Source organism: Chinchilla lanigera, unplaced genomic scaffold, assembly GCF_000276665.1.
Source record: "Chinchilla lanigera isolate Chin_1 unplaced genomic scaffold, ChiLan1.0 scaffold00050, whole genome shotgun sequence".
Lineage (NCBI taxonomy): Eukaryota > Metazoa > Chordata > Mammalia > Rodentia > Chinchillidae > Chinchilla > Chinchilla lanigera.
The window spans coordinates 12,688,753-12,697,853 of record NW_004955451.1 but is presented as its reverse complement, the minus strand read 5'-3'; the positions used below and the strand labels follow the sequence as shown (position 1 = coordinate 12,697,853).

General features: G+C 55.8%; 2 protein-coding genes and 1 long non-coding RNA gene across 8 annotated transcripts in view; 1 reads left to right on the top strand and 2 right to left on the bottom strand.

Annotated features, from left to right (window-relative positions):
- Positions 1-28: 28 nt before the first annotated feature.
- Positions 29-4,090, bottom strand: Hoxb2 (homeobox B2). Of its 2 annotated transcripts, none has more exons than XM_005394234.2 (2): positions 2,590-4,090; positions 29-1,866 (listed from the first exon to the last, which is right to left on the bottom strand). In XM_005394234.2, exons 1-2 carry the CDS (start codon positions 2,984-2,986, stop codon positions 1,160-1,162), a joined length of 1,104 nt encoding a protein of 367 aa, XP_005394291.1. In that variant the 5' UTR covers positions 2,987-4,090; the 3' UTR covers positions 29-1,159. The 2 variants fall into 2 exon arrangements, with proteins under 2 accessions (XP_005394291.1, XP_005394292.1); XM_005394235.2 differs by having other exon boundaries at positions 29-1,863.
- Positions 4,091-4,104: 14 nt separating this feature from the next.
- Positions 4,105-9,101, top strand: LOC102004771. 3 transcript variants are annotated; one of them, XR_001235991.1, is made up of 5 exons: positions 4,105-4,832; positions 6,424-6,511; positions 7,916-7,969; positions 8,349-8,411; positions 9,033-9,101. It is a non-coding gene; the product is annotated as an uncharacterized LOC102004771 (long non-coding RNA). The 3 variants fall into 3 exon arrangements; XR_001235990.1 differs by lacking the exon at positions 9,033-9,101 and adding an exon at positions 8,938-9,025; XR_262597.2 differs by lacking the exon at positions 9,033-9,101 and having other exon boundaries at positions 8,349-8,439.
- Positions 6,913-9,101, bottom strand: part of Hoxb3 (homeobox B3) — a gene marked incomplete in the record, with an annotated part of 39,713 nt that continues 37,524 nt past the window's right edge. For all 3 annotated transcript variants that reach the window (XM_013519410.1, XM_013519411.1, XM_013519409.1), the window contains 1 exon segment: positions 6,913-9,101. In XM_013519410.1, coding sequence (XP_013374864.1) covers positions 8,343-9,101 — 759 coding nt within the window.

The window sequence follows — 9,101 nt, the reverse complement described above, 5'->3', positions numbered from 1 at the left end:
GCCGGCGCGCGCTCCCCAAGCCGCTGTCATGGCCGCCGCCGCCGCCGCGTCCTCCCCGGCAGCCCCAGCGCCATCTTGACGTCTTCCTCCTTCCCGCCTCCCTCCCGCGCTCCCGGTCGCTTCCTGCTTCCCCGCGGCCCGGCGTCCCCGAGGCTGGCTAGCACGGGTGCGCTCCGACCCCGGCCACCCCCGAAGACCAGCGGGGTCCGCCCGCCCCTGGTCCTCAGCGGGCCTCTCGTCCTGTTGTCCGTTTGGATGCCACTTTCAATGCTTGGGCATCCGAGGACACCCCGATCCCTGCCCCGGTCCTGAGCCACCTGCACGGGTCCAGGCCCAGGCCTGCATCTCGGGGCCCTCTCCAGGCTTTGGGCACAAAGGCCAGAAATCTGGGGAGCCTAGGACCCCTCTGAATTCAGCCACGACTCGGCCTCCTGTTCTTGCACCAGCCTCTGTTCTGTCCCCAACACACCCTCTCTTTCCACCCGGCCGCCTTTATTTCTAAGCAGAGGGCTGGGGACATCAGCACAGAGTCAAAAGTCATCTGTTTGGGGACAGGGACCAGAGCAAGCATCCAGCAACCTCCCGCACACTCTTCCTGCAGCCCCGACCTGAGAAGCGGCCGCCACGCGGGGCCACTTTTGTACCACCCGGACTCTGCCCATCCCCGGGGCTTTGCCGCAGCGCCTGGGCCGCCGCACCAGACCAACCTCACCAGGGTCCTGGGCCCGGGCGGCCAGACCTGGGAGACAGGGAAGGGGCCGGGTTCCATACCAACACTCATTTTTGTATTATAAAGACATTTATTTAACCTATGAAAATAATGTACAATAAATACTTTCCCCTTTTCCTATTATTAAATAATTTTAATAAATAATCTACGGTCTAAAACTTAAAAAAGGAGGAAAATAAGTCCCTCTAGTTCTTTCTCAGAAATCCCCCCCCGAGTTTAATTATTCCTGAGATTTCGTTGGAAGGAGTCTACCAAACGGAATTTTTCTGCGTGATTTAAAAATAAAGAAGAAAGGGAGTGGGTGAAACGCTAACTCAGTAATACCTGGATTTTTAGTAAAAACATAAGTAAATGCGACTGGGGGTGGAGGAGGCTGATTCGCCCAGCAGCCGGCGCGGAGTGCGGGATGGGAAGGTGGGAGGACGCGGGTCAGGGGAACTGCACGTCGATGGCGCACAGCGAGCTAGTAAAGAAGTCTAGCTCCTCCTCGGAGAAGGGGACCGGGCTGTGGAGCGAGCCCTGCAGAGTGGGAGAAAGGCCTCCTCCGGACAGCTGCAGGCAGGAGTCTGCGGCGAAGAAGCTGAGGTCGGGCAGGAAAGGCGAGTCCTGGCGCTCCGGGAAGCCGTCTTCGGGCGAGGGCTGGGTCTCCAGCGCGCCGGCTCTGCGCAGCGCGCGCTCAGGGCTCGGCGCACCCGCGACCTCCGCGGGAGCGGCCGGGGGCCCGGGGCCCGGCACCCCCGGGAGTCCGGGCGCCATCTGGGCCGAGCCCATGCAAGCGTCCCGTGCCACCCGGGAGGCGGAGGGGCCGCCTGGGCTGGACGCAGGATCCTCGGCGGGGTCGCCGGCGTCCTCCAGCGCGCCCAGGCAGGCGGGCTCCCCTTCGGGCGGCTCTCGGTGCTGCGTCTGCCGCTTGTGCTTCATGCGCCGGTTCTGGAACCAGACTTTGACCTGCCTTTCGGTGAGGTCCAGCAGGGCCGCGATCTCGACGCGGCGAGGCCGGCACAGATACTTGTTAAAGTGGAATTCCTTCTCCAGCTCCAGCAGCTGCGTGTTGGTGTACGCGGTGCGCAACCTGCGCGCCCCGCCGCCGCCACCGCCGCCGCCACCGCCGCCCTCCGGCAGTCCCGGCCCATCTGCTGAGAAAGCAGACCTGGAATCAGTCACAGAGAGCCATGTCCCCAGCCCAACGATGGAGAACACCCCCTCCGCCCCCCCAAAAATCAGCAGTCACCCCTGCTCACCCTCCACCCCCACCCAAGTAGCTGGCCTCTCTGCTTTTCGGTCCTTTCCGCCCCCTTTCGCTGGCAGACCCGGGTCCCGGTGAGGGCAAAGCATTCAGAGCCGCCCACGGGCCACCGAGGGGGCGAGGAGCGGTCCCCCCTCGCTCCCAGAACCCAGGGGCCCCCTCCCAAGTCCTCCCAGTGGACCCCTCAATTCGGAACTTTCCCACTCAGCCGGGCAGTGGGTTCATCAAGGTAGCTCTTCCCCCCTTTTCCTTCCTAGCTTGCAAATGCCCCTTCTAGAAGCTGGAAAGGGAAGAGGATTGCATTTTTCCTGCACCCCGGATTCAATCCCAGCAGCAACACTCATTCTGTTACCGGAGGCTGGTTAGAGACCCCAATCGAATCCCCTTCCCCGGCAAAGAAAAGGCTCTTTCCCAGCCAGCTTCCAGAATCTGCCGCAGGAGGGAGGGAAAATGCTGGCGGCGACCAGGCCTGAACCTCAGCGGGGCATTCTGCTTCTCCATCCCGGGGACCCACCGACTAGGGAACCCCAGCAGGACGGCCTCCCTTTCTGCGCCCCCACCTTTCTTCCCCTCTCCAGCCGCCCCCTCGCCGCACCCTACCGCGCTCACCGACCTGCGGGCGAGCCGACCGCGGAGGCCGGGAAGGAGGCTGCGGCCGGGGCCGGAGACGAGGAGGACTGGCTGGGTTTCTTGGCGGATTTCTTCTCTTTCATCCAGGGAAACTCGGGGGCCAGGGGGGCGGCGGGGACAGGCGGCGGGGGCGGCGGTGGTGGCGGTGGAGCAGGCCCATCTTCGGCTCGCTTTCGGCTCCCGGGTCTCTGAAGGGTGGAGGCGCCGGGCTGGAGGCTGGGGAAGGTTTGCTCGCAAGGAGGAGGAGGAGGAATTAATGTCGACTCCTTGATTGATGAAGTTTGAAATGTCTCCAAGACAGCGGGGAAGGAAGTCAGACACTCGGCAAGCGATGGCTGGCTGTTTATAAAACCAATCTCCCTCTCAAATTCAAAATTCATGGCTTTCAATGGTGGGGGAGGGGGCTGCTGGGGGGGGCGTCAGGAGGGAGGATCGGGAGGGACCCCCCCTCCTGCCCCCCCCAAGGTTTCTGCAATGGAGCGATTTTGGGCGAGGGAGATTTCGCTCTCTAGCGCTCTCTCTCTCTTTTTTTTTTTTTTTTTTTAAATTTTGGGCCTTTATTATTATATATTGCTGATAAATACAAGCGTATGGGGACTCTCTCTATTAAACCCAGGACTCTAGCGAAATTGCAGGGAATTCGTGGTCACGGGACTGGCCTTGGCCAATCGCTTGTCCGGGCCTGGTGGAAAACAGGGAGCATTATTTGCTTTAATTGATGCAAAAACTCCAGAGGACCAGGACAGGAGTAGCCCCCTGTTCCTACACCAGTTCACACCCTCTCCCGCCAGGACTCCCTTTCTGCAGAGAAGCCGGAGGAACCTCTCCCTCCTTCCCTTCCCAGGGTGGGAGGGTGTGGAACCCAGGCAAACAACAATCCAGGAGAAAAACAGCCCTCTTTTCCAACGATACTAACACAGTAAACGAATGCTTTCTGTGCATGGCCAGCAATGTCCTCTCTCCCTCTCTCCCTCTCTCCCACTCCCCCAAAGGAAGATGAGTATCTCAATGTGGGAGGAAGACAGAGGCCAGAGGAGAGGCTTCCACCCCTTGGGGAAGGCCTGTGTTATGCTACAGATAAGGCAAAGAAGGGATTTACGGACAGCCGCTCCCCCAGTGCATCCTAGTGCCTAAAAGCATCAGTGAAATCATGGGGGAAATGGACAGGCACTCCCAGACTGTCCCAGAGGAGTGAGATAGATCGTGAGTGGCACTTTGGGGCCCCTGGCCTGCATGGCCTGCATGGCCTGTGGCCTGGGGTCCCTTTCTGCCAGTGTTGACAACACAGTCCCAAGGGGCTGTCCACCTGCCTTCCTCTTAGGGGCATCTGTGCCCTTCTATGACACCTGAACCCCAGACAGGCCATGAGGGTTGGAAATGCAGACGGTGCCACTCAAGCCTCAAGCCCTATGTGTGTATCTCCCTATCTGCACACAGGAGCATAAACAAGAACCGAGGTAGCCATGGATTTAACTCTCAAAGCTCAGGTCAGTATGCAGGGAAGTGGGTTCCTTTGGACAAGAAAAACGTTCTATGTTCTCTCTGTTTGTCACTGTGCTTAGTCTAAACAAAATTCATGTATATATATCCCTGGCAAGAAAAAATTCCCTGAGGATGGCGGGTGTGGAGATAATAACCACTAGGACAGTATTCCATTTTCTGGCCTCTGGGAGAAAATGTTTATTTATTTTATGTTGAGGGGACCAAGACAGTCTGAACTTTAAAGACTGCTGTAATTTACTAGAGGAGGAGGCAAAGATTTAGCCACAAGCAATTGGTGGGAAACTAGGCCTCAAAGCAGAAAATGAAAAGTCGATGGGGGAAGATTTTTAAATAAATGGGTCAGAGGGACGGAGCGGAGATGAGGCGATCAATCTTAGCCCCCTGACAGCTCCCTCCGATTGCATCAAAGAATTCGGCTCTTTGGGAAAGCAGAAGGGGACAGCCGAAATTCCACATCCCTTAAAAAGGCCTGAGGGAGGGGGTGGCAAAAGAGAAAGGTGATTCTGGGAGAGCCAGGAAACAGATGGGAAATGGGGACAGAGGGAAGGCGCTGAGTTGGGTGGAAAGTTTGCCCGGAGAACTCCCACGGCTCGGGCCTCCCCTCCCCCTCCCCGCTCCCTGTCGCCCAGCCGGGAGGAGAAGGCTGCTTAGCAAGGAAATGGCATCTCAGCCTGGAGCTGGAGCTAGAAACTTTCTGTCAGTGTAACATCCGCGTGGGTGGTGGTGAGTATTTAAAAAGGAGGGCAGAGAAGGCAGAGGCGAGGGGTGGGGGTGGGGGTGGAGGAGGGCAGGCTGGAGAAAGGGAGCTGGGGGTGGGGGCTGCAGGCTCAAGGGGACGCGATGGCAGAGCTGCACGGAGCTGGGCCAGTAGAAAACCATTTTTGTCACCTGGAGGTGTGGAGGGGGGTGAGCAGGGCAGAATCGAAAGAGTGGCTGTCTGCAAATGGTGCGGGAGGCCTGGGAGAGCTCGCTGGCCCGCTGGGCCCGTGGTCACCTCTGCAGCTTTTCCAACCCCCGCAGCTGGCGGCAAGCAGGACCCAGAGCTCTGCTAGGCACCCTGGGCCCAGCCCGTCCTGGCACGAAATACGGCTCTCTAGCCCTCGCTGACAGATTTTATGGCCAGATTAGTGGAGAGCGGAAAACTTGGGTGTTAAAAGGGGCCCGGAGAGCCCTCCTTCCCTGAGACATCCCGCTCCCGCCCCCCTGTTGTGCTGGGAATTAAGGAGCACAGATATTTTACCCAAGGCTTCCAGCTGCTTTAGCTGAGCTCCTGGATAGAGGGTAGGGAACACCAGGCCAAGTTGGTCTTCTTTTTGTTTGCAATCCCAGCTTCAAGCCAAGGCCCTGTTTTTCATATTCTGGCTAAATTCTCTCTCTTGGCCTGCCTGTCTCTCTGCAGCTAGATAAATAAGCAACCCATCCCACACCCCCAGAGCCAAGCGCGGGGCTTCACTGAGTTACATCATTCAGAAAATGTTATTCAGAGAAGAGAGAAATAAAGAAAGACCCTTGAGCGTTATTTGATCCCAGTCAAACTTCACACGCTCTTCTGCCTTTAAATTATAGCCTGACCCAATGCTAAATCGCTTGCTGCCTGGGTGAGCGGAGTCCAGTTAAAATCTTACTGGAGGGGCGTGTGTGTGTGTGTGTGTGTGTGTGTGTGTGTGTGTGTGCAGAATTCAGGTTGCTTTTTTATTGTTATTTATTGTTGCATAAAGACTGTAATTACTAACCTTGGATTGCCAGGATGCAACATAAAAATGAAAATCAGCTTTCGCTTTAAGGCTGAGGGCCTGGAATGATTCTCAAACACCCCCACCCAAAATATATGCTCCTAATTAAGCCATGCGGGCGCATCGCTTACAATTAGAATTATGCAACTCTTCAGCAAGCAGCCATCGCTTCTCTTTCAACGAATTAGCTCCATATTTCAGCCACCCTGTCTCCTCGCTCTTATCGGCTCAGGCGACACGGCGGTGACATTTCATCTTTGACAGACCCTCTCTCTCCAATGCGATGAAACTTTTATGGAACCGAGACTAAGAAATGAAGTTTTCCCAAGGATGGTGGAGACAGCGCCGCGCATGAGCCCGGGGACCATTTTATTTATGCTTGGAACCAACGTGTTCTCCTACACGCTCTTCCTCCTCTCCCTGGCAAGGGAAATCAAAATTCCCCTCTCTCCCTCTGCCCCCAAGCTTTATTTAGTGATTTAATTTCACTTTGCTTTTAAGGTTTGACCTGAGAGGCCTAGGCGTCAGATTTTCTTTTTTTTTTTTTTTAGATTAATCATTTTCCTTTGTTTTCATTTTAGACCCAATGGTGGTTGGGCTTCGGGTCACGTGACGACTTCTTTGTAGCTCCGGAAGCAGACTGTGAAGTTTGGTGGCTTAGAAGAAACAGTAATCAGACAGATTTTTGTTTTGTTTTGTTTTGCTTTGCTTTGGGCGGGGGGGAGGGCGGCGCAACAGAGGTTGTAGCCAATGAAGGAACCAGACAAAAGGTCCAGCAATGAGAAAAAGAAAGAAGCAAAAAGCAACACGGAAAGACCCAGGGTACCCCAAGAGTGTCCTTCCCACCCCCAGCTCCTTACTTAAATCTTAGCTAAGGAAGTTGGCACAAGGTTGCAGGCTATGAGTGATTTTTGTAAGAAATCCCTGCATTTCAACCCCAAAACACACCAAAGGGGAGATGAGGGTCTGGGAGGTGGGACAGAAAGGCCAGGGAGGGTCTTTCATATTTTCCGTCCCTTGAGGCAAACTTGGCCTTGCTCTACCATCTCGATTGGACCACCAGCACAAGATAAAATTGATAACAGAAAGTTTATTCAAGAATCGTTTGACAGACAACCCTTTTAAGTAAGAAAAAAAAGTAACTACGGAAGAACAAAGAAAGTTCCAAGAGGAAATTAACTAACTCTACAAATTCAGGACTATACAGTGACAAGTAGGAGCTGAGTTTCATGCCTTTTAGAACTAATTACAATTGCTCATAAGTACGAGGTTAACATAAATCTACAGCTCTTTGCTAGAGTACAATAAAAACTAAAATAGCTGGTTTTACATGACAGGAAACACAATGTCCTTTATAACAAGTAAATACTAAAAAAGTACAATTTTTTTCCCTTCTTCCTCATATAAATACATAATGTAGGGGGGATAAATAATACAAAAAAGAAAATATTTTAACGGGCTATAACCAATAAATATATATGAAAATGTTCACTAGAACACACGCTTTTTGAGCAATGCTGGGCTCCTACAGGCCCAGGCATCTCTCACAGTTGTTTTTATATCCATTAAAATGTAAACTCTAAGTGCAACAAAAGTGTCCTGTCAGAAGGCGACCGAGGCACGCAGGCCCCGCTGCAGCCCCTGCCTGGGACAAACAGTTTGTTCAAATATACCCTGTTTTCACGTTAAGTCAAGAGAGCAACAGAAGAAAAGTGGAAAAATTTCATGTGGCTGATTGCTTTCTGCAGAGAGGGGGATGATGGACCAGGAGCTGAGACGAGGGGCCCCCGAGCAGGCAAAACTTCAGTCCTTGCCTGCCTTGGCCTCCTAACTTTTCCTTCAAAGAAAAAATATATATATTTATACTCTAGGCAGCTCTGCCTTTCAGGATCTGTCACCATCCCTGAGCCCTCAGAAGACTGTCACTGACCGTGGTGAGGTGTAGGTGTGAATGTGGTGGAAACGGAGGCCCTGGCCCAGAAACCTCAGAGAGAGCCAACCGAGGCTTCAGGAAGCAGGAGGGGACGGTGCTTTGTGCCCTTGGGTTTCAATACGTTTTCTTGTTTTCTTAAGGAGAACGAGAGGGGGAACTACCAAGAGTTGGGGGATGACCCACGGAGACGGAAGGTAAGTTGGTCGGTTGGTGATGGCCTGCCTGGCCATCTTTTTTTGTTTGTTTGTTTGTTTTTTTTTTGACTGTGCTTCTCTGCCTCGCCTTCCTAGTTGTAGCTTGCCCTCCTCTACCCTAACCCTCTCCAGCGCGGAATTCCAACTCGGTAGCGCTGGAGCCCTGGAGCTCCTGGGGGGGTCAGATCCAATCTGCTGTGAATTCCTTCCCGAAGGGTTGGCAGGCAGATGGAACCAGGCGCTGGAGGACTGCAAAGCAGCCCCTCAGGCCGGGGGGAGGGAAGGAGCCCCAGGCCCCGGAGGCCTGGAGACCCCCCCCTGCGCCCCCCGCAGAGCTCCGCAGCCCTGCAGCGCCCTTGACCTCCCCCTCGCATCACAGGTGTGTTAATTTGGGCGCTTCTTGGATTCTACCCTGAGGAGGAGGCGCGTGGTGAGAGGAGAGGTCTGTGTAGGTGGGGTGCGGGTCGCAGGGTCCGTGGTGCTGGCTGGGGGCCATAGGGGGCGCCCCGTTGTAGTCCAGGTTCCCCGAGGGGTGGTGGGAGAGGTGGTTGAGGCCGTAGAGGGAGGGCCCGGCAGGGGGCGGCAGCGGATCCGCGTAGCCGCCCCCGCCCACGTACACCGGGCTGCCCTGCAGGGCGGGCGTGGCGTATGCGCCCCCGTTGGCCTGCAGCACGTGGGGCTCGTACTCGGGCGCCGGGGTCGGGGCGTACTTCTGCGGGGCGCCGCAGCCCTTGAGCGGGGGCTGGTAGTTGGAGGGCAGCGCGTAGGCATTCTGGTGGGCTTTGCCGAAGGCGGGCGGGGACGGGCTGTCGTAGCTGGGAGTCATGGAGTGTAAGGCGTTCATGAAGCCGGCCGTGGACTGCATGGGCTGCGGGGGGCTGCCGGCGGGAGAGGGACCCCCGGACGACGAGGCCAGCCCCTTGGCCTTCTGGTCCTTCTTGTACTTCATGCGCCGGTTCTGGAACCAGATCTTGATCTGGCGCTCGCTGAGGTTCAGCAGGTTGGCCATCTCCACGCGGCGCGGCCGGCACAGGTAGCGGTTGAAGTGAAACTCCTTCTCCAGCTCCACCAGCTGCGCGCTCGTGTACGCCGTGCGCGCGCGCTTGGACGCCGCCGAGCCCGGGGGGCTCCG

Bases quoted from the DNA above. Each gene is read 5' to 3' on its own strand.
- Hoxb2 (XM_005394234.2), bottom strand. From the start codon at position 2,986: ATGAATTTTGAATTTGAGAGGGAGATTGGTTTTATAAACAGCCAGCCA. The intron at 1,867-2,589 runs GTCGGTGAGCGC...CTGCTTTCTCAG, and splicing joins CGCGGTCGGCTCGCCCGCAG to CAGATGGGCCGGGACTGCCG.